This window comes from Perognathus longimembris, chromosome 16 (assembly GCF_023159225.1).
Source record: "Perognathus longimembris pacificus isolate PPM17 chromosome 16, ASM2315922v1, whole genome shotgun sequence".
Taxonomy (NCBI): Eukaryota; Metazoa; Chordata; class Mammalia; order Rodentia; family Heteromyidae; genus Perognathus; species Perognathus longimembris.
In genome coordinates this window covers 47,672,208-47,697,688 of record NC_063176.1, presented here as the reverse complement: position 1 = coordinate 47,697,688, position 25,481 = coordinate 47,672,208, and the positions used below count along the sequence as shown (strand labels likewise).

General features: G+C 39.2%; 1 protein-coding gene across 2 annotated transcripts in view; it reads right to left on the bottom strand.

The window, feature by feature from the left end:
• Adgra3 (adhesion G protein-coupled receptor A3) overlaps positions 1-25,481 on the bottom strand; it is a 102,384-nt gene that overhangs the window by 32,932 nt on the left and 43,971 nt on the right. Inside the window, exons 1-8 of one of the 2 annotated variants that reach the window (XM_048363861.1) lie at positions 25,078-25,467; positions 22,827-22,898; positions 22,189-22,260; positions 18,534-18,694; positions 16,089-16,302; positions 11,235-11,399; positions 8,440-8,641; positions 7,431-7,586 (exon numbers count right to left, since the gene is read on the bottom strand). In XM_048363861.1, the coding sequence (XP_048219818.1) occupies positions 7,431-7,586; positions 8,440-8,641; positions 11,235-11,399; positions 16,089-16,302; positions 18,534-18,648 (852 nt within the window). In that variant the 5' untranslated portion in view covers positions 18,649-18,694; positions 22,189-22,260; positions 22,827-22,898; positions 25,078-25,467. Of the gene's footprint in view, positions 1-7,430; positions 7,587-8,439; positions 8,642-11,234; positions 11,400-16,088; positions 16,303-18,533; positions 18,695-22,188; positions 22,261-22,826; positions 22,899-25,077; positions 25,468-25,481 lie in introns of those variants that run through there. The other variant, XM_048363860.1, reaches the window with a different exon arrangement.

Genomic DNA, 25,481 nt, shown 5'->3' with positions numbered 1-25,481 from the left:
AAGTTTACCATGTGGCGCCTTAAACAGCTTAAGTTGAAGGAAGAAGTCACATGACCCCAGAACAAAATTAATCCTCAATCGCATTGTGTGTGTTACCTTTAATCAAACCATTATTTAAAAACATGGAACGTATAACGTTCAAAATTACAGACACTTTCAACTATCTCAAGTTTGCTGCGTGCGCGGTATGTCCTCATACTTCTGCAGTACTCTCCACATCTACTTTCCTCCACACTCTGAGCTCCTCCTTCCTTGTCTCCCCACTATGTGGGTGCTCAATGATGCACAGTGATCAAATGCGTGGGTCCCAAGAGGTGCTCACCTCTCCTATGCTGTGTTACCTGTTTCATGAACTCTGATACCTTGCAGATAGCCAAGTCAGCTGACCACTGATGACTGTGAATGGGATGGCCCACCACAGAGAAACACCCTGAGCACCACAGAGCAACATTACACAGTGGTGGGGCACTTGTGGCAAGAGAACAACAAAACGAGAGCAGAGCTTTGGCATGCTGCGTGTCCTCTCATTGTAGAGCAAAGCCCCAGAGCCAAGCCAGAATGCCATGGCTGTTTTGGAAGTGAATTTTTTTTTTTAATCATTCCAGGAGATCCCAGTTAAGATTTTCCACCTTTCTCTCCACAGCGTGTAAACACTCTTCATGGATGTGTGCTTAAGAAGGTTGCAGTGGTTTGGGAAGAAATTTAGTCACTGTACTACATAGCGGTGGAAATCGAGCGGATGGATCCGACTGTGAACCAAAAGGTGAGAACAAAGGTATAAACCAGCACTTTCAGGAGCAACCATCACGGCCTAGGCTATACTTCAGGACTTCTGTTCCCTTCATTTATAAGTCAGATACCAACAATCCTGTCTTCTAAATTGTGGCAGACCAGATTCCAAAAATAGTAGAAAGTTCCCCAACAGTGCAGGTACACAGCAAGGACTCAGAAAAAGGTTGGCCTCTGATGTTATCCTATTGCTCCTTTGTTAAAAACAAAAACATGTCAGCCCCCAAAATAGACCTCATTTGAGATATGAGGCCAGGCACTGGTGGTTCACACCTGTAATCCTTACTAGTCAGGAGGCTCAGATATGAGGACCATGGTTCAAAGCCAGCCCAGGCAAGAAAACATGAGGGTTGTATCTCCAATTAACTACCAAGAAAGCCTAAAGTGGAGCTGAGGTTCAAGTAGTAGAGTGCCAGCCTGGAGCCGAGAAGCTCCCGGATACCACCTAGGTGTAAGTTCAAGCCTCAGAACCTAGGTGTCTTCCTATCTTCCTTAAAGCCCTAACATCACAGCTGGATTCAATTATTAAAGAATAGCTGTATCTGTACTATTCTTAAACTTTTGTATAGACAAAAGTGACCATCACTTCCCTATTTTATCTCCCTGGCAACAGAGACACCATGCTTTACTCACATTTACACCTCTACTCACAGACACAGACCTCAGGTTGAAGCCAGTAGCTATCAATGGTCATTTACTCAGTGCTTATCGACGTTCACTATTACTGTTTATTAACTATGTCCATTGACCAGGTACTTATTGCGGGCCAATGGGAGATGCAAAGTGCCTAAGCAGTGAGGACACAGCAATGAAGGAAAGGCCTGAGCTCCACTTTCCTTCATAGTAGTAAACACAATCAACATCGGATTTTAAAACCGATTCACAATTCACGGGAACATTTTGTATTATCTTCAGAAGACAATAAACCTAAATATGGAGCCCTGTATTTAAACCCCTGTATCACAAAACAGAAGGAAAAAAAAAAAAAGAATTACCCCTATCTACAAAGACACAGGGCTAACAAGCGTGAAGGTGTTAGCTGAGAACAAGCAATTTTTCTCATTATTTGACACCAGATGCCTAAGAACTAAGGCAAGGGATTTATTGCCAAAATACACCCTAGGGCAGATGATCATAAAGTGCTCTGTGGTTCTGTGACTCTGTTACAGGAATGGCTATGAATCTGTCCCAGTGGCAAAAAAAAAAAAAAAAAATTTAAAGGACACAAAGGGATAAGAATGTGTGAACAGTAACACTGGATTGAAAAGTATTCCTGAGATCTGACACAGGAAGATAGCACAGAAACTGCAGGCGCGTTAACAGGCATCACATTTCTTCTCTTTGGCTTCTTTCCCTGAAGGCCACACGGTAGCCATAGAGGGTTAGAAGGAATCAGACGCCTGCTCATGCACCTGTGATGCTGAAAACGAGGACCATCAGAAAGCATGCAAGAGGCCATGAATAGATGCCACCTGAGAAATGTGGCCCGGTCCTGGGATGGGCCATTACACATCCCATGTTCTTCTTTAGATATATGCTGCTTAGAATCTAGGTGAAAATTAGCCCCAAATCATCTGCAGATTTCTGAATTTCTGATCTGTTCTAGTACCCAACAGATACTATACAAACTTCAGGGCATTTAATGTTGACCAAGTAGACATACAACTTTGGTGAAATAATGAGGCCGGGAGCCCAAAGAGAAGCACTGAGAAACTCATTCCAAGATAATACTAAAGCAAACCAAAAAACAACACTCAGAAGCCAAAAGAACACCTCCCCCAAACACCTCGCAGAAACACAAATACGACAGGGTACACCATTTTTCACGAGAGCCCAGTGATCCAGACCCTTCCATCTATGTACATTTGCAAGCACAGAGCAGCCAGGTGGACTTTGTGAATTCTCCTAAACAGAAAGTCAAGAATTTCTGACAGTGTGTGTAGTTGGGATAGGCAGCAGAAAAAGGGGACATAAGCACCCAAATGGGATTCCACCACCATCACCATCATCATCATCATCACCACCACCACCACCACTACCATCACAAGCTTGTAGTACTGTTACTGTAGTTCGTCTTTAGGACTTTCTTTGAATGAAAATGAAGTAAAATACTGAGATAATTACCTTGAGGTGTGTTACTACTGTGGTTGCCCTGAGTGGAAGAATTGTTCTGCCCTGGAAGTCACATTTTAAAAGCACATGGGTGGCACTATTAGCAAGTGCCAGTGCCCTCTGTGATGCAGGATGCCATGGTGGGCTTCTCAGATGCTGACCCGGGTAAGAATTCAGTATTCATTGCCAGGATTGCAAGGATTACGCTCTGATTTACTGTGGTGCACAGTAAGTAAAGAGAATGACAAGTGCGCATGAGGGACAGAGGCTGCAGGTACTAGTATTACATCTCTTTACTTGTAAAAAAGGATCTGGGGTAGCTTAAGAGAAAATCATCACACACAATTGTGACCACTCTTTTTTAATTGGCAAAGCACCAACAGCAACAAAGGGAGAAAGACACAGCAGGAAAAAGAGACCTATGAATCGGCAGTGCCGCTATGACTGAGGAAAACCTGGCTCTCTGAGTGCTTCCACTCAAGGCCAGGAGGAAAACCAGAACATTTTCTCAAGGCAGAAAAAGCTGCCTTGAACAGTTCTGTAGAAGAGCACTATTAGTGAAGATGCCAGAATTTAACAGACAGCATCCTCAGCCACTTCTTCGAAGCCTCCCAGGGAAACGACTTTGGAGTTTGGATTTTTGTAATTACAAAACTGCATGCTGGCTTCATTTCTAGCTGGACCTCTGAATGACTCTCCTGAGAAAAGTGAAAACAATGGAGCAAAAACATATCCTTGTTAAGTGTGGCCCTGAGTGGAAAGACAGGCAAATCTCTGTAAGGCCAACAAGGTGGTCAGCAGGAATCAGGGCTCAAGCCAGGGGATCAAAGCTTGTGCTTATCATTCTAGTTATCCAAGAGGCTGAATTTGGGGAGGCCAGCTCAGGAAGACAAAGCTGCAAAACTTTTCCTTCTAAATAATTTAGCACAATGCCAGCCAGACTGGAGGTGTGTCTCAGGTGGTAGGGTGCCAGCCATGAGCAAAAAAGCTGGGTGAAAGTTCAAGCTCTGGTGTTGCTCTATACCACCCCCACCAACACACACACACACACACACACACACACACACACACACACACACACACACCTTTGCCTGTGAGCTAGGTTCTGACTCACATAGAGGGAACTTAGTCCAGTCACAGGAGCCTCACACAAGGCATGGCCATCACTTGGCACAAGCAGGAACAGCAAGGATGTGCACCTGTCTTGATCTGAGATGAAGTAGAGGGTGAAAAGTTTTGCCTGTTTTGTTTTTTTTTTTCCTCTGACAATCTGAAAATACAAGCTGACCTTCAGAGAAAGCAAAGGTCAGACTGTACACCATTTTTGGTGGTCTGAAAACCATCACATTTTAGAATTCGCCTTGAAGTGAGCACCCCACCTTGGTATTGCTATGGCTGAAGCAAACAAAATTGACACTGACTGAGCCTCCCGCCATTCCCATGGAGCCTGTCACCACCAACATCCACCTGTGAGTGTGCAGGCCCGAACCAATGGTGAACCGGGGGGGGGGGGGGGGGGGGGGGACATGCAGAACTGATAAACCTATTATCACTTGCTGATGTGAACCACAGATAATCAAGTGCAAATGCGAAATTGTATAAAAGAATTCAGTAAAGTAACCAGACACAAATCCACAGATGTAAGAAGCCACAATCAAGAAAAATAGAACAAGTACTATACAACTGACTACATTAAAGAGTTACAGCTCATTTGGGTGACATAGGTTCTTTTGGGTGACAAAGGTTCTTTTTATTGTATAAAAAAATGAAAATAACTGGTCAGCAATCTCTACATTTAACAAAACCTCCAGGTGATTCTGAGGGTAGCTGAAGCTGAGAAAAATAGAAATGAAATATGGTATATACAATTTACTTTTAATTACTCTAGCACTGTGAGGAGAGAAAAAAAAAGGAAGGAGGGAAAGAGAGTCGATGAAACAAGACTGATGAGTGCTGAAACGGCTGAAACTAGGTGAGAGAAAAACACAGGTATCAATAACATTCTCCACTACTTCTGATATTTTCCAGTGAAAAAACATTTTCGAACAGCTCATCTCAAAGGGAAATTTGCTTTCAATCAAGCAGTATAAAGGTAGAAAATGAAAATATGGTAATTGGTTCTCAAAGACATACCTCACATACCCTTTCCAGCACTACCAGGAGCAACCAGTGTTGACACCAGCTGTCACAAGCCAGCCCTGAGCTGGTGACTCGGAGAAGAAACGGGGGAGAGTAAGCAAGCTCTGAGAACAACCCTGTAGACGGGCAAAGTCTGAGTCAAGCAATCTGTGACAGATGATGTAACCAGGAGAACTGCGTCAAAGAGAGACTCTACATACTTCAAAAACTTAATATAGAAAGTCTAGCAAATAAGGTCGAAGGGGAGCAAATGTAAATAATCAAGGAATCACAACTATCAAAACTTTGAAATGAATACCTGACAGAGCTATAAAGTTTGTACATGTACTAAATGAGCCAGGTGCCAGTGGCTCATGTCTAATCTTAGCTACTCAGGAGTCTAAGATATGAGGATCTCGGTTCAAAGTCAGCTCAGGCAAGAAACACTGTGAGATTCTTATCTCCAATAAACCCAAGAAAGCTGGAAGCAGAGCTGTGGCTCAAGTGGCAGAGTGCCTGTCTCCAGCAAAAACAGCTCAGGGGCAGTGCCCAGGCCCAGTGTTCAAGCCCCAGGTCTGGGGGGGGGGGGAAAGTGCACTAAACGAACTTAGAAGTGAACTAGGCTTAGGTGTGCCTCATGTGAAGCACAGCACAACAAAAGCATTATAAAACATAACAAATCTACTCTACATGCCCCTTCTCATCTTCTGAAACAGATATATACTGGCTTCCTGAAAAACCTCACACCAGCAAATAATGGAACAGACCCTTACGTAGACAGACAGACAACCTCCCAGCGGTTAATAAAAGACCACTAAGATACATCTTTTAGATCTGGCAGTTTGATATGATAATTTTTAGTACAATCCTAAAACAGGAGATTGTTGGCTTATATTGTCTAGACTCAATCACAGTTTAAATAGCAACTACCTCAGAGTAGTTTAATTATGAAATTATCCAAAGGAAAATAACTTGTTGGATGTAATTCAAAAATCAATTTAATTATTTGTCCATCTAAGCAATATTCATTTTAGGCTATCTTAGCATAATTTAACACTGCGGTAATTAACTTAAAATGAAACCTTGTAGTTCGTAATTTGTTTTGGCTACATTAATAAATAGAGAAAGGTACAGCCTATCATTTCCACAGAATTGCATAGGATGTCAGTCACCACATCGCAGGTAATATCCTGAAAATTCCTCCTGAACTTCCAGTTTATACCGAATAAGCTGCTGTCACTTGCTTCTGAAACAATCACCAATTATTTTTATGTTAGCCAGTGATGGCAGAAATCTCCTTCAAACTAAATTTTTAGATCAATATATACAGTCCTCCAGAATCTTTTAAACAATTTCCTTATTAGCTTAGAAAGTTAATTTCATTCCCCTGTAAACTTGCCCTTATTTTGTAAAGTAAGTCCAAGCAACTTTATTTTAGAAATAAAAAAAGGACCACGATTAATGGTCCTTTAACTCATGAAATTACACCCATCTCTAGTTCAAAAAGACTCTCCTACCTAAGGACACATCAAGGCATCAGACTGTTCACCCCATACACTGGTAACAGCTGAGTGTGTACCGTGGGTATGCTTGAGGGGTGAGCAAGAATTCCTCACACCAAATAGCTATTATAATTTGGCGATGTCTTCTTCAATGCTCGCATTCCAAATGTCATTACAATTATTTTGGAAACTCAAAACATCCCACTTACAGGAAGAACTACTAATCATGTGGCAGCTACCCTGTGATTATAATAATACCAGAGTCAGAATTCAACCAGCTCCTCCCAGTGCTAAGAAAACTTTTGGCAGGAAACAGCCATGGCACAGTGCAATACACAAGTAGAGACAGTACATGAGAAAGCCAGGGTCCCTGAGTTCAGATAACAGTGTTCTTTCATTGCCTAGTGAAGTAGCCAGTTTGTGTGAGTCCCATTTACACACATATACACACACATTAATTTTCCTTTTTTATTAATAACTGTATCATATCAAGGAAAGGCCTAACATACTAGGGCCATAGTTGTTTTTGTTTTTGCTTTATCCTTCCTTGGTACCATACTTCATACTTGGGATTTGATCTTAGACAATCCTTCTCTTTTTTGGCTTTTTCACTCAAAGCTGGTACTCGTATCATTTAGCCACATCTCCCCTTCTAACGGCCATAGTTTTAAAACTTATTATCAACATGCAAGATATTGTTAGGTACTATACCCTAGCATAGAGTGGATGCTGCTTTCTTTCTTCCTATGCCTTTCACTGCTATGTTCCAGTCCCTTAATGATTAACAACAGGTGTTCATCTCGTTCTCCTGACAGCATCAGGTCATGGACAGCTTTGTAAATACAGACTGAACTCTAGGATAACATCATTTTTGACACTACATGCTACACATCTGAACTTGAAAAATACCTCTTTCGATTTTTCCTCTTTGGTAAATCTTCCAAATTTTTCTATCATTTCAGCCACGAATATGACATCCATTTTGTCAGAGAAGTTAGCTGCTTCCACAGTGTAAGCCAGCAGCTGCCTAGCTGTGGCCACTGCGTTGGTCAGATTGAGTGGCATCTGTGAAGAACAGCAAGTAGAGCTCTGAGCAAACATCTCCAAACCACATCTCTAGGCATGAGCTTTCCACTGCCCACTATGGCGTTGATACCAACTATTATTCACTCATCACAACTTGAAAATACTGTTTCAGACCAAAAGAAACTGCAATTTTGAGGTACATTAATTTGAAGGAATCCTTTTAAACCTGGAATGAAATATAATATCTAAAACCACTACTAAGTAAATGAATATATTACTCCTGCCTACGTACTCCTCTCAGCTCATCTAAATTCCACTCACGCCTCACTCACTATTGCTCAGGAAAGCCTTTCCCTGGGTCGTTGTGCTAGGAATGATGGATTCTGTGTCTCCTGAAACTCCAACGGCACAACCACTTTCTGAGTACTTATCTTTACTATGATGCAACCCGGCAATGTTTTACATCTGCTTATGTGCAGACTTAAACCCTGACTTAGTACTAACCACTGTGGAAAGGGTAAACTAGTGCTAAGGAGCTGAGAAAATGCAGGATAGTATATGCCTTCTGCTCGCTTCTTGTCTGCTGATGGTAACAAAGATGCCCTCATGCAAAAGACAGTAAAGAGAAAGGTGGCCTAGAAGGACAGCTAGGACTGCAGATGATCATGTTACTCTAGGAGCATGCAAGAGACTGCAAAGGATGTCATAAAGCACCAGATCCTAGAGAAAGATAAATCAGCTGAAGAACTTACAACAAATCCTTACACTTAAAAAACACTGTGTGTGTGTGTGTGTGTGTGTGTGTGTGTGTGTGTGTGTGTGTGTGTGTGTAGCTTGAATACCATGTTTTATTCACCACCTCACTAACTAGCTAGAAACATTTTCTAGTTACCTGGTTGAACATGTAAAGAACTCTAGTAACATCATTTGCATACTGGCAACGAGAATAGTCGTCATCAGCCCAAAAGCCTCCTCTGTCACATCTTCGCCATGCCTTTCTCTCATCCTGTGGGGTCCCGGGATAGATCCCACTGCCATGGGTGTTCCTGGAACACTGAAGATAGGCTGTAATGCCTGCCAATGTTCTGGGCCATCTGGAGAGATGAGGACAAAAGGGTATGAACAAACCTAGAGCAAGAGAGCACATCAAGCAGTGACATGGAGCAGAGTCTGAGGACATGTGCATAGTCAGAGAAAAACCAAGAAGGTGACAAAACTCCTTGAAAGTAAAAGGACCATAAGGACATTTTTTTTTCTAATATCAAATTCGAAAATTTTCTAAGCATTGCTATAAACGGACAGTGAAACTGCATCATCCCTAGGATGAAGAAAACTGGAGCAACAGATGATTTTTGTTCATCTGTGTTAATAGGCATTATCCCTGACCTCTATAACACTAGGCTTTTTGTCCATTAAATAGAATCTGGCCATTTGCATGAGTAGAGTTAGGGTATATGAAGAACAGAGTAGCGAGACTCCTACCCCTCATGAGGAGTGCCTGAAAACCTGGCTCACTTGTAGTTTGGAAGCTGCAGGATTAAGTTAACTAGTTAGTGGTCAGTTAACTAAGTTTACTGGTGAACCCCTGCCTTCTTCCTGGAGGTTGGGAGTATGGTACATGGTAAGTAGAGAGGGTCTACTTGAGTTACCGCTAGGAAAAAAAGCTTTGGGTACTGAGTCTCCACAGGCCCTTTCTGAGTAGAAACCGTGTGCTTCCACTCCTGCTGTGACCCCTCCAGCAATCCAAAAGCCTAAACATGTTTATATGCCAATAACTTTTTATTTGTAGACCCTAGGGGGAAAGAATCTACACAGAGATCCTTCCAGAGGTGCTGCGTCTTTTCCCCTAATGATTCACGTGTGTCTCGTAACACATCATGTATGTTATCTGTGAATACTACTCTATGCCAAGTCCCCTAAGTGCTTCTAGTAACCTTCTGATCATGGTAGGGTCTTAAAGACCTCTAACACAGCATATAAGAGAATCGATGAGGTAAAAGCTATGCACACAAAACTGTAGACATGGCCATTACCCTATGGGGCAAAGAAAGCTTGATTACAAGAGTTCTAATTCTCTAAAGTTGGGAAGGCAATTAAGCATTTATAATACAAGTTACAGCTGACACATAACAAAGAAGCTGCTACATTATATTACCAATCCCATCAAAATACAATTCATTTCTCAAAACTACATAAACAGATCAAGCGACACTAAACCAAATCTTACAAATGAAGTGAGAGTTCAATTGTAAAACATCGTAAGCAATGTCAAACAGTAAATAATTAATTAAGTAGTTAAATATTTTAGGTTTTCCTATTTTGAAAAATGTGAAACACTCAAAAATATGAGTAAAACAGAAAATTCACTGTAAAATATCAGATAATTCACTATCAAAAGACATTGATTATAACAATACTACCAGTGCAGTTTTGCAATATAAAGCAAGAAAAGAAATGTAGCTCAGTGTAGTTTGCAATTTAAAGCAAGAAAAATGTAGCTCAGTGTTTTGGGTGTTGCTTTGAGACAAGTTCTTGCTACATATCCAAGAGTGATTTTGAACTTGCTAGGTCATCCAGGCTTGCCTCAAATTCTGGATCCTTCTGTCTGTCTGCTTCCTGAGAGCAAGGATTACAGGAGTACACTACCAGGTCAGGTTAGGTGGACATTCATTTTTTTTCCATTGGCAATAATAAATGCTGAGTGCTACATGCTAATATGAAGAGTAATATATAATCATCTATCTATCTATCTATCTATCTATCAAAAAAAACAATAGTAAGAGCCATAAAGAAGTAAAGATATAATTATTGATGCTTCTGCCTGGAATGGAAAGATTAACATCAAGCAGTTGTCTTAATCATAACACACTGTGTTACAGGTCAAGAGGAACTCACCAGAGAAAATGCACTCAATCTTAAGCAATCCTTGTGTAGCTTAAAAGAGCCATTGATTTCTTTTCAATTTTACCAACTCAAATCTTGGGAGATACTATTACTAACCTATCTATAGATGTGTAAAGCAATTTTGGAAGTAATGAGAGAATCTAAGGAATAAGCTTTTAACCTGAACATGTTCCAAACTTCCTACTAAAAACAATTTATTTCATTCATTCTGCTTATCTTAACTCAGAATCCAGCAGAGAACCCTTTGATCACAGTGGCTCTGAAAGTTTCAGGCTCCCAAATGCTTTTATTTATCCAAGCCCTTCTCGTGTAACAGGAATGAATAGGGAAGGAAATCAGATACGTATCTCTCCAATTATGATGTCTAATCAACCATCCATAGTGAAGAGAGACTTCGTAATACAAAACCCTCCAAAGTTTATTTGTAAAAGACTCCTGAAACAAAGGCCCTAGCATTATAACCTGTCTGAATTCTCCACTATAGCAACAGAAAATCAAAACTACTGTTCTCAAATAGTTGATTTCTAACTCTTACAGCAAAAGCATTTCTCAGAAATGACTCTTTCAGAGATTCCTGCTAACAGGTGTGAAATAGAGTTCAGGTATTTTTTCATTCTAAAAGAGAGTCCTTGGAGAAACATACACAGATACTAACAGACTAACAGACACATATACATGCACGCACACACATACCTTTTAGTTTATAACTGAGAACAAGAGTCCATTTATATGCCTTTAAGAATGAAAGATTCATGAGAAATCAGACTTCTCCATCTCACTGACCTGAAATCACCTTTGTTGTTTACCACTCTCTCTGGCGGGCAGTACTGTGCAGAGCTTTCCAACACCACAATATCCACAGTTCTTGTATTGTTCCCACGTTTGGTCTGGACATGACAGCCCCAATTTCCAGTAGATCCAGCCTGAATATTAGAAATGGTTAGGGCACTGTATAAAAAAAAATAAATTAAAAGGAAAGAGAGAAAATGTGATTAGGCAAAAAGAAAGAACGTGTAGGTTTTAATTATTCATTTGCCAAACATGGCTGAATGCATACAGCAATCCAAGTACTTGCTAGATATAAAAAGGAACAACCAGCACACCAAAGGAGCCTGCCCTTTAAGTCCTTCAGTAAAAGTCATACAAGGGAGGGAAGAGGTCCATAGGATGCAATGACAAAGAGTAATGAGGAACGAGAATGGAGAGCAAGGTTTCATAGGTGTCAGACTCTGCTGAAGATGGGTAGGGCTCCAGGTGGGGTGGGGGGCAATACTAGTGGCCGGCAGAACGCATTCTCTGCAAAACTTGGAAGTATCTAAGTCACACCCACCTTATCAAAGACTCAGAAAATACTGTTATGAAGTATGCAAATACCATTATGACGTGTGTAACTCTGACTGTATTCAAGGTTAAACATTTTGTAGAAAAGGGGTCACAGGAGAAACATCCAGATAAATCTCTATGAAGACTCAGTAAATGACCAACTAATGTTTTCATAAAGTAAGTTTCTAGGTAGAGCATGCTGACATTTACAAAACAGCTGTACTTCTACTGTCGGTAAATCCCATTTTCAAGATCAAATTATAATTCTCTAATAGTAAAGAGAAAATGTCAAAACCTCTAATTAACCTCTACTCCCACGAAGAACCCTATTATGCCTTGCTGTTAGATCTACACAAATGATAAGAGATAATTAGACATAAAGCATGCAGAATTTAATTACCTTATAAAAGTATCCATTGAGGTTAATATACATTTGTCTGGTCTCCTAAATCACTGAGGGCTACAACAAACATGCAAACCAAAACTGAACCCTCAAAAATTAATTACCTTTACCATGTTAGGAAAATGAGTCATAACTAACAAATATTTCCAAGATGGTGAGACAAAAAAAAAAAGATTTGATGTTGTTAAATAGCCAGAAAGTTTATCTACATTCTACTTCCTGTAGCTGTAAGAAATCACAAAGAAGTATACAGAAATTATGACAAAGAGAAAAATCCTGCCTTAATCCAGAGGTTCTCAAATTTTCTCAGTTCCAGAGGCTTTACTGACACTTTAACTTTCAAGGCACCTCAATCCCAAAAAGGTGTTTCCATGACAGCTGTAATTAAATCTTAAAATTAAAATCTTAAATCTTAAACTGTGTACATAGTTCAAGTGGTAGAGTGTTTGCCTTAAGCAAAATCAGAGCCCAGACTCTAAATTCAATCTCCCACCCCCACCCCCCAAAAAACAAAACAAGGCACAAATCAAACAAACAAAAAACCTGTATCTAACCAAGTATAGTAAGATACAGCTCTGAAATCTGAGAAAGAAGGATCACAAGTTCAAGTCCAGCCTGACATACACCGTAACATGGTGTCTCAAACACCAGATAAACACAACCCAGTGCCAGTACCTCATACCTGGAATCCTAGCTATTCTGCAGGCTGAGATCTGCTTGCACAGAAAGTAGGATATCCACTCCAATTAACATGCAAAAGCTGAGCTGTAAATATGGCTCAAGTGATAACGAACCTGGCAAGCAAGTTAAGCAAGCACTAGGCCCCTGAGTTCAAGCCCCAGTACTGGGGGAAATAAAACAAAGTGTTACCTATGGCATAATGTAGTAGCCACTTGAAAAATATAGTAGCATATATATACAATTAATCTATATATCATATATAATTAATAAACATAACGAAATTACGAAACTAATGGTTTTTCTTCATTCAGACATAAGCCCGATGACTTCCAACTGAGATCTGACAGTCAGTTGGGAACTCCGGAAATAATAAAACTCACATTCAGATCAGACAAGTGTGCCCAACTTCCTGCTCGACTATGGTTCCAGACAATACTCACTGTGGACTGTGACTCCATGGGAAGGACACAGTGTCGTCCAAGCAGTCCCTGCCAATTACTAAGAAATGAGAGTTCAACCTGAATCAAGATCAGCACACTCTCCTCAAACTCTGAAAAGATCCTACAGCATTCCTGAAAATCCACTGTGGTGTCCCAGGGCCTGGCAGGACCCTCTTTCAAGACTACGATAGTTACATATTTTGCAAACATATTTTTGTGGGTGTTAGCAAAACTTTGCCTAGAAGCAATCAGTGCAACAAAATTTCCAGAAATATTGTAGACAGCAGATCTGGAGATTTAAGGAAACTGAGCAAGAAAAGGCCACTGTTTGATTCTCTATCAAAACCACAATCACTTTGCTGAAGAATGAACTATACAATTTGTGGGTGGGAATGGGAGAGAAAAACTGGAAGAGAGTGAGAAGAAAGGGTGATACGGTCCAAAAAGAACTGTACTTGTTACCTGACTTATGTAACTGTAACCACTCTGTACATCACCTTAATAAGAACAATAAATTTTTTAAAACACACAATCACTGATGTACATTGATGGAAGATCAACTACTGATGACAGCATTCAGGAGCTAGCAGGAATCTCTTATTACTCACCTTAGTGAAAGCATATATTATTCTAATTTAACATTACTCTGAGGCTCACTGGGGAGAGGACTTTGAAGTCTTCATCTGAAAGGTTTTCACTTTGGTCAAATGTTTCTACCAACAACATTAGGCTAATTTGTTCTTTTTTATTTTGGGGAGGAGGCCTGAACTCAGGGCCAAGGTACTTTTCCTAAGCTTTTTATTTTTGCTCAAAGTTAGTGCTCTCCCACTTGAGCCCCAGCTCCACTTTCAGTTTTTTGAAAATTAATTCAAGATAAAAGTCTTAAACAGTTTCCTGCCTGGCTGGCTTCAAACTGTGATCCTCAGAACTCAGCCTCTGGGCAGTTCCAATTACAGGCATGAGTTACTGGCATCCTGCTAAGTTGTTATTCTTAAAAACTTGATACTACGATGAAGAATTCATATTAACTAAGCATAACCTACAGAAAGAGATTTTTTTTAAGTAAAACATTTACTTGGTTGTTCTACAATTTAGACATTTAAATTAATCACAGCTCTTTTGCTGTTGTATTGTCAATTAAATTGTCTACACATGTACTGCTTGGAATTGTATAATTTGATGCATTTGGACATATGTATATGCCTGTGTAATTAGCAGCACAGTAAAAGAAATAATGAAGCAATGAATAAATCATTTCTAACAATCTTATTCCCCAATAAGGAAATTCTGCTTTAGGTAATGGTCAGTTAGCTCACATGATGAAGCCACTTTTCCTGAAGTTAGAAATTATAAGCTCTGAGCAAGGTGATAAATTAATTTGGACACATGAAGAGTAATCAAAAGCAGACAGAAACAAAAGAATCAACACCAGGAAGAAGGGCCTGGCACATTCCCTTTGTAATAACTTCCATCAAATGGCAGGTTCCACTTAAACAGAAATTCCTTATCTTACTAGCTTGAAAAGTCAGAATAGAGGGAATCTTGCCAGAAGCCCAAACCCTATGCATAAAATCCACTTGGATCTCTTACTAATGGCTGAACTTACACACACAAGCAAGGGAGAAATCAAGATTTTAGCTGCCACCTCTGCAAACCAAACAGCGCGGGGAACCTGAGGTCAGATAGCTAACTGCCTGACCAAACAAAACTCAGCTCTCTTCAGAACACAACAGAATCCAGAGACAAGAGTCAGGGAGATAATTCATGGGCCAGACAGTAAATCATTTTGAATTTCTGGTTAAGGATTAACATAAAAGATATTATGTAAGTACTTTTATAACTATTTAGAGTGCAACCATTTAAGGATGCATTTTTTTTTTCCAGTGCTGGGGATGGAACCCAGGGCTTCTAGCATGCTAGGCAAGTGCTCTACCACTGAGCTACATCACACACACACACTAGAGTGCAACCATTTAAAACGGTACAGAACAAGCTAAGCCCATGGAAGATATTTAGCTCCTACATTGTACTTTGCCAACTTCTTCACTATAGTAAGTATATCATAATGTCCAAGATATAACCCAACATTGCTACTAGGCAAGTAAACAATGAAAAGTCTATAATAAAGTATCAACTATATTCAAAAGTAGTCAGTCATATGGATTCCAAAACTGACTCAAAGGATAGAATCAGAGGAGAAGGATTTAAAAGCAGCAACTCTAAATATTAGAAGGCATAAATGAAAATATATTTATAAGAAGCAGGTAAGAGTCAAAAGAAAGAAATTGTAAGTAGAAAATTCAACCTTAGAAGTTTCAAGAAGGAAATCTCAATTCAGAGAATCTTTACTTTCTCCCCAGTAGTTTATAGCCTCTGCCTTGGCAGTTTGAAAATTGCATCCCTACTCTAATTATATGCCCCCCTTTTTTTTACAGTTTACAAAGATCATCCAAGTTAACTAATTTGGTGCCCACACCAATCATGAGGTTGGCAGCTCAGATGTTATATTCCTTTATACAGTAGGCGTGGAAAGGAAGCACTCTTAAATTTAGCATTAAAAACAGGACAAAATATAAGAATGAAGTCACCTCCTCCTAAAACTGAACCCAAGACTTTAGCAGTGGGAAACAGAGGCCCGGTTTGGCATTGTAAGTTTTCACTGTTTCCTCTCAACATGTTAAACAGAAAGACATTAACATTTTAAGTATTTCTGTTTTATATTCCAACTATACTTTACAACTCCAAAAAGATAAATACAAGCCACATAGATGCTTCATCTAAAATGTTTACCTTGCAATCAGTGAGCAGTTGTGAATCATGTTTTTTTCAACAAAGATGCCTTGTGACTCATCAGTTTCAACTATTCGTCCATCCTGATACCACAAGACTTGCATGTCCTGGTCAATATAGGAAGCCATACACTGGAAGGGAAGGCTATCTCCTTCGAACACGACTTGACGATGGGATGGAGTCATGTAGAAGGATGGCAACTCAAGGGGAGGATCTAGAGAAGGGAAACAAAGGTTTAGTACACAAATACAATCTACTTCTACACACTGTAGTTGAGAGTTGTATAGATTTCACTAACACTAAAGTAAATAGAACAGCAAGTATTCTCTGCTGATAGGCATTCTAACTCCAAAGCTGATGCTGGCTTTAAGTGATGCTATGTTCTGTGTATGTTCTCCAAGGATACCTGAGCTGGAAGCTTGTTCCTAGGGTAGCCATGGGCAAAGTAATGGATGGAGCCTAGTGGGAGCAACTTAGGTCATCTTTGAGGGTCTACCCTCGGAAGAAAATGCTGGTCTCCTGAGACTGAGTTGTTAAAACAGTCACAGACTGACCGCCTACATTGCTCTCTGGGTTCCTTGTCTGGCAATGTGATCTCTTGCTCACACATGCTTCTGCTGTGATGTCATCCCCTATGCGGCCTGCGATAGGGCAAGCCTATAGTGATGCGGATGATCGGCACCCAGTGCTGTGAGCTGAGTGAATCTCCTGTGGTTAGTTAGACAGCTTCCAGTCTTTCACTACAGTAGTAAAGCAAAGACCAACATAAGGGGGCAACAGATTGAAAACAAAAGTAAGTGACATTGAAGTGGAGCCACGTGGTCCTTACTTCTGATGTGTTAAGACTTGTTGGTGGCACTGTAGCACCATCAGACAAGCACAGAAGCAAACTAAACGAACAAGCTGCAAAACAACACATCTAGAGATTGGAACCAAGCATGACTACGTGCTAATAGTTAAATCTATTTTCAGACATTACATTATCTTTAACTACAATACTAGCCTCTGTGTGTACAAACATACAAATTAATTGTGGAAAATTAAGAACATTTAAACAAAAAAAGAACAATTGAATATTATTTACCTTACAATAATTTTAAAAAACAATGTCTCCTTGCAGTCAGAAAAATGAAAGGAAACAATATATATGCGAAAATTGTCCGCAAACATCGTTAACTCATTCCAAGTTTTTAAAATAATTAGTTCATTTGTTGAACACAATTCTATTTTTAGCAAGATAGTTTCCAAGAGAAAAATAGCAAATATGCAAAAACATATATATAAAGAAATTAATCATTGTTATTTATGGAGTGAGAAATTATTAACACACTAGCTGTACAGTAATAAGGAAGCTGGTAAATTATGGTTGAGTATTTACAATGTGTTAGTATGCATCTCTTCTATATAATGAAGAAAAAAAAGCACACCTTATTTCAACTTCTAAAGTTACAAAGTATGATTAAGAGTATGATAACATTTCATGAAAATATAGGAAAGAAGTGCATATGTTAACACACCAAGGTCTCAGCCCTAGCTATATCTTAAGAAATAGGAGCTGACATGTGTTGTGTTTGTTTCTTCTCATTTTCACTGATTTTAGTTTCCTTTCATAAATCTTTTATTTGTTTGTTTGTTTGCCTGTCCTGGGCCTTGAACTCAGGGCCTAAGTTGCAGTCCCTAAGCCTCTTTCTGCTCAAGGCTAGCACTCTACCACTTGAGTCACAGCACCACGTCCAGCTTTTTGAGTAGTTTATGAGAGATAAAGTCTCATCAAATTTCCTGCCAGGAAGGGCTTCAAATGGCGATCCTCAGATCTCAGCCTCCTTAGCAGCTAGGATTAGAGGCACGAGCCACCAGCGCCCGGCTTCCTTTCATAAATCTTAATGTTCACTCGAGAGTATAGGTGACATGTTAAATCAATAGTAATGACAACAAAAAAGGATGAAATAAATACTGTGTATCTCTAAACACTGGGACCTCCCTCCATTATCTTAGAAATTGCCGTTGGTTTACAGTATGTTTTCTGTTTTACTTTTTCATGTAACATATGGTCAATATATTATTTCTCTTTAGCTATGCTTCAAAATCATAAAACAGTAACCACATTAAAATAATATGTGGGCATCCTGAGATTTTATTACTATTTACAAATTTCTGATTTGCCAACTGATGTGTGCTATGCTTTGAAACATGTTCTCATAAAGACAGTCATTCAGAACTAAAGCACGGTTAGCCTACAAACCAATCAAAAAGCTGCTTTCTAATCCAGCTGGTTTAAAGGCTGGCATAAGCTAATACTACAAAATCCATGAAGATCAGCAATCGTACTTGAGTTCCATCAAAAGAACTTTAGTTTGTCAAGAAACAAAACAAAACAACACAACAAGAACAAAGCAGCAAGTACAAATACAGTTAATGCTTCCTCTACTTTGCCTTTTCCCTTACCGCATGTCAACAGCTCCTGCTTCACACCTGTGACTGGCTGGGCCTGCAGTGACTTAGGGTAAACACACCTGGTGTCCCGCACCGTGATGTTCCTTTCCTTCACCCAGCGATGCATCCACAGTATGTTACAGTCGCACAAAAGATACTCAGTCTGAAATTCTCTGTGACACACAGATTAGGATTGCAATCAATCATACTAAATAGCACTTTTGCTTCGCCTTTTTGTTGTAAAACACCATGCTCTACCATGCCTTTTGGCTGGCTATGCTCTCCGTTCTAATGGCTTGTCTTTCAGAGTGCTGGGCTCCAATCCACTGACCCTGTTTTTAATCAAAGCTGGTATCTGAAAGGAAACCTACTTCTCGGGTAGCCATTTCCTAGACACCAAGTTCCAGAACCCCTGAGTTCTGGAATACCAATTTCTCATCCCTTTTGTTTGTCAAGTCCTTACCTAGTTTCACAAACAGCATGGCAATAATTCTGGATCTTGAAGCCTCTTATAATTTTCTATTCTCACTGTTACCTTCTTGACCTAAACACCCACAATCATGTCTACTGACCATGACAGTGAAAATAACAGCATGAAGGAAATAGAACTATTTGGCGTGGTTACACGATGATCATCTGACTAGACTATAAACTCCATGAAGTTGGAGAAAACTTGTGACATTTTTCACCTGTGCACCAGGTGACACCACAGCTTAAATATTTAAAGGATATAAACTGATATAAAAATAAAGCTTTTCATACTTAATGAGAAGGAAAACAGTGAACCATATATACAGCAGACACTTCATAATTTTGTTTTGGCAATAAGAAAAAGAGAAAGATTACAGCCAGATATGCACAGGCTTATTAAAGCACACTTTTCACTAATACTTTTGGACAAGACATGTATGATGACATGTCCAGCTAATAAAAATAACTAGTAAGAAAGCGCTCACTGCCAACACAAAGATTCTGTAACAGCAGAAAGAAATAGAAATATAACTAAAATAGAGTGTAATGTATTCTATAAACCAGAAAAGTAAAGAGAGCAAACAACAAGTGTGCATGCTCCCCAACACAGAGAGTGTGCTGGCACAGAGTCCATTTCACTAGATTTGGGAGAAAAAGAAACTCCTGGGGCTGCAATACAGTGAGGAGATAGTGAATTTAAAAACAATACCAAGAGGATGGCCCAATGGACTTCTAATTCCTAAGTACCAACTTCTTGTCAGTTCCTAACAATGCTAAGTAAAAATCCTGAAAATATCTCCTGGTTTTTCATTCTGTTTTGTTTTTTTTTAAGATGAAAATGCTACTTTTCATGTCAAAAGACAGATTATCCATTGCAATCTAACTCAACTTCAGAAAAGAGCCAGGAAAGTAGATTGGTAAAAGAGTACTAATTATATACAGCAGGTTCGAGGCCCTGGGTTCCGTCCCCAGCACAGAAACACAAAAACAGAACACAAAGGGAAGGGAAAAATATGCTGAACACAGGCATCTAGTAAAGAAGACATTTTTCTCAGGAAAAAGATTCAATCCAGTATATATATATATATATATATACACACACATATATATATATATACACATACATACATATATATATTTTTTTTTATGGGTCATCCTTTTTTTTTTCAAATTTTTATTATCAGACTGATATACAGAGAGGTTACAGTTTCATACGTTAGGCACTGGATACATTTCTTGTACTGTTTGTTACCTTGTCCCTCATACCCCCCTCTCCCTTTCCCTTTCCCCCCCTGTAGTGTTCAGTTCACTTTCACCAAACAGTTTTGCAAGTATTGCTTTTGTAATCGTTTGTCTTTTGTACCCTGTGTCTCTAGATTTTGGTATTCCCTTTCACTTTCCTAGTTCTAATACCAGTATATATGGTTTCCAATATACTCAGATAAGATTACAGAGATAGTGTAGATACAACCACAGGATGGTGATACAAGAACATCATCAATAGTAGAAGCTACAGATACACATGGGACTTTGAATGTAGTTACAACTGTGATATAACAATTGTCTCCATAACATGGAGTTCATTTCACTTAGCATCATCTTATGTGTTCATAAGGGTATAGCTATTGGGCCTTGTGATGCTCTGCTATGACTTGCCTAAACCTGTACTAATTATTCCCAATAAGGGAGACCATAGAGTCCATGTTTCTTTGGGTCTGGCTCACTTCACTTAGTATAATTTTTTCCAAGTCCGTCCATTTCCTTACAAATGGGGCAATGTCATTCTTTCTGATAGAGGCAAAAAATTCCATTGTGTATATGTACCACATTTTCCTGATCCATTCGTCTACTGAGGGGCATCTGGGTTGGTTCCAGATTCTAGCTATGACAAATTGTGCTGCGATGAACAGTTGTGCTGGTGGCATTACTGTGATTTTGTTTGTGGTCTTTTGGATAAATACCCAAAAGTGGGGCTGCTGGGTCATAGGGGAGTTCTATATTTAGCCTTCTGAGGAATCTCCACACTGCTTGCCAGAGTGGCTGAACCAGTTTACATTCCCACCAACAATGAAGTAGGGTTCCCTTTTGGCCACATCCCCTCCAACAATTGTTATTGTTAGTTTTCTTGATATATGACATTCTAACTGGGTGACCCAGAAAGGCTACAAATCAAAGAAAGGTTGGACAAATGGGACTGCATCAAACTGCAGAGCTTCTGCACGGCAAAGGACATAGCTCGTAAGATAAACAGAAAGCCCAGACTGGGAGAAGGTCTTTACCGGGCTTTCAATGGACAAAGGCCTCATCTCTAAAATATATGCAGAACTAAAAAAATTACCTTCTTCCAAAACAAAACCGCAAAGAACCAATAGCCCCCTCATCAAGTGGACTAAAGACTTGCAAAGAGACTTCTCTGATGAGGAAATGAGAATGGCCAAGAGACATATGAAAAAGTGCTCTACATCACTGGCCATAAAAGAAATGCAAATCAATCCAGTATATTAAATATACACATTTACAAACCCAACCAATTCTAAAGCTAAAGAGAACCGTGGGTAAAACAAAGATCTTACTCCGACTTCACAGAACAGGCATTCTCAATAAACAACTCTAGAAACACTGGTAATAGATTGCAAATTCAGTGTGGACCAGGGATTATGGGATAAAATTAAGTCCTTAGAGTATACAATATTTCCTCACTACAAATTCTACATATGGAGCAGGAGTTTATCCTATGGGGATTTAATTACCAACAACAAAAACATTTCATTTAAAAACAGAGTTGGCTGGGAAAATAGCCTAGTGGCAAGAGTATTTGCCTCGTATACATGAAGCCCTGGGTTCAATTCCTCAGCACCACATATACAGAAAAGGCCAGAAGTGGCGCTGTGGCTCAAGTGCTAGCCTTGAGCAAAAAGAAGCCAGGGACGGTGCTCAGGCCCTGAGTTCAAGGCCCAGGACTGGCCAAATAAATAAATAAAAAATTTTAAAAAAGGAGTTGAAGAGAAACCATTATAAATGCATTTGCTCTAGATATAGGATGAGTGATCCAGCTCAACGCATGCTTCCAAGAAGTATGTCATGTTTTTGACAAGTTCACAGCTAATACTCACAAAATTTCTTAAACCATGGTAATAAATGTTTATCATTTTTAAAAGTGGCTATATGTTAAGCAAGACAAAGATCTCTTACTTACAAAGACCGTAATGAGCCAAGATAATCAAAAGTTCCTTGAGATAACGAGGAAAACAAGTTCCCTGAAAGGTTTCTGGAAAAGAAGAAATAATTTTGTTTTGGGAAATACATATCCATCATTTGTCTACCACCTAATCTTTTCTAGAACGGTCTACCATCATTATGTAATGTTATCAAGGACTTGTGAATGTTGTCTGAATTCTCATATAAAGCAGGAATAAAGGACAAAATTATTCTTAACCTTATGAAAAATAAGCAAACTATGAGATGTTTTAGTGCTCAGTGAGGATTTTTCTATCCACCATCAGGTGAATTAACCTTACTGATTTCCCACTAAAATTAGATTTCCTGTGTTTGCCTGGGATCATTTAGTTAAGCAGCAAGTAAAAATTTCAAAATGAAAAATTTCAATTTTTCTTTATTCATTTTTTTTGCCAAACAGAATTCCTCCAGTTACGTACAGATGACACATCCACTGTGAATATATAAAGCTTCTCATCCTTTACTCCTCCTGTAACTACCACTTCCTACTATCTGCTTCCTACTGCTAATTAAATAAGTATCTCACAAGTGTGCACAAACATCTGGGTACTGGCCTAAATACTGCCTTATATTTTATAGGAAGGAAAAGGTACTTACAGCCGAACCAAATTGGTGAGTCCTCGAAATATGTCTGCATTCAGACATCCTATTCGATTATTTGTCAGGTCCCTAAAGTAGAAGAGGGGAAATGAGTTTTCAATTAGTTCTCTTAATTAATCCAGGTCAAATACACTCAATACTCAAGAACAACAGCCAGGTTTTGTAGCATGCAAGACCTTTCTTTTCTGCATCCTGGAAAGATTTACCCACCTCAAGTAAGATAAGAAAAGGCACTCGGAGAAAGTGATTCTTGCTTTCACTTATGTCACACAGACATGCCACTACTTAATTTTATTTCAAGCATTAACTTCTACAAAATCACTCAAGATAAAGCTGAAGTAGTGAGAGCAAGAACAAACTATCTTACTGCCTGTACTATAATTCCTTAGATGACCTACACAGTTAATTGTGCTAGGGTAGCTACAGAACTAAGCCAACCTCATCCGGCAAATAAGAGATAATGGATAAGACGGTCAATTACCAAAATGAAGGAACTTTTATTTCCTCAAGTGCACTTGAAACTTAAACCTAATGCTTTCTAACTTAATTCCATAAATACTCAGAAATTTTGACTCTAATGAAAAAAAATTGAGCTAGCTTTTACTTTATAAACAGTTCTATCAATTAGTCTCAGGCCAAATGACTGGAACAATATCTAGGTAACACCAATTATTTTCTCAATCAGTCCCATCTTCTAGTTTCTATCAAATGTCACGTCGTAAATACCTTTCTCTTCAATCTATAAAATGCTTTCTTTTTTATGCAGAATTTGTAGTTAGTACTTTGTTGCTTCTGGACACAATTCTTTCACTTGAATATCAAGGACAATGCTAAGTTTACATCTGATCAGAAATCTGCACTGCTTCTGAGTGTAACTTCTTTTTGGCAAACAGCAATTGACAATTTCTGTAACCTTGAGCGGAACAGCATGCTCTTCCCCCTTGGCCCTCGGTGGGCCTGGCAAAGGATGCCAAAACACCTTCCACAATGAATTTCCTTTGTTCTCTGCTGGTACCAGGGCTTGCTCACAGCTGGCACTCTACTACGCGATCCATGCCTCCAGTCTGGCATCTGCTGGATAAGTAAAGATGGAAGTTTCCTGGCCTTTCCTACTCTGACTGGCTTTGAACTTTGACCTTTAGATCTCATTCTCTTGAGTAGAATTACAGGTATGAAGCACTGGCACCCGGCTGGATCTTCACTTTTATTAGTTGTTAGATTTTGAATACACTTTGAAATTCAGTACAAGAACTGAACAAGTTTTTTTTTTTTAAAGACAAACTTACAAAAGCATTTTTTAATTTGTTTTTTGTTTTTGTTGCCAGTCCTGGGGCGTTGACTCAGGGCCTGAGCACTGTTCCTGGCTTCTTTTTGCTCAAGGCTAGCACTCTACCTCTTGAGCCACAGCACCACTTCTGGCTTTTTTTTTTTTTTCTATATATGTGGTGCTGAGGAATCGAACCCAGGGTTTCATGTATATGAGGCGAACACTTTACCACTAAGGCCATATTCCCAGCCCACAAAAGCATTTTTTTTTTTAATCAGGTGTTCTCCTTTATATCACTGTCTCCACGGAGAAGTGCTTTGAGAGGTCCATTTCCAAACTAAGTTGGCAGGATCCCAAACTGTATTTCTGGTAATGGCAAAAGACAGTATAGTTTAACTACAAATTTTAAGAGTACAACCGCTGAACCCATTTTGTTGTTTGCTAAGTAAGCCTGGTACTCCATAATTTCACAGAGCTACCTCCCTTCTCCTACAGAGGCTTTTGCTGAAAGAATCTTAAGTATCACAAATCTTCACTGGTGCTTGTTATACAATTCAAGTTCTTCAGAACAGTGAGGCTAAGTATTTAACCGAATGGAAATTCTTTTTATTTCAGTAGACTTCCCTTTTATTTCTGAGTTTCACTGTGTAAGAAAATTAACCGTCATCTTGTGAACTGTTGCTTAAACAATCATCTCAGGGTTCTATTCATTATCTTGTCTCAAGTCTATGCTTTAAATGGTATAACTACCATTGATTCTTTGGGAAACAATCTCATTATAGTCATACCTACTTAAAAAGAATTTAGGTATTAATAATGAGTTTTCACTTGCATTGAGAATCAGACTGAATGTGTTGATAAAGCAAAAGAGAAACTAAATGGATCCAGATTTCAACAACTTCTGGTAGTTTAATTTTTCAGAAAGCCACTTAATCTTCCTGATTCAAATTATCTACACAGGCACAAGCACGATATACTTACAAAACACTTTATATGTTGCTGTCAAGTAGGAATCACCACTGAAACAAATGATTTACAAAAAGCTCCTGCATGGCTAAGCAAGTAGCCAACACTACTGATGGGTAGGTATCTTTACATCCCACAGAGTTTTAGGGTTCCTTTAGTTTATAAGTTGTATACTGTAAGTTCAATTACAATTCAGCTGCTTGGAATTAAGAATGTATTTCCTACTGGGAAGAACATTACAAATGGCAATTACCTTCCCAGGCAAGACCTCAAGAAACTCCTTAACCTGTAGTAAAATGAGAAGATGCTAAGGCCATGCCTAGTATAGTACCAGCAATTCAATTGGATGCTCCTGAACAGGAATTCTCTCACTTATATTAGCTGGTGGTCATTCCTCATTCAGGTGAGAAGTCATTTAA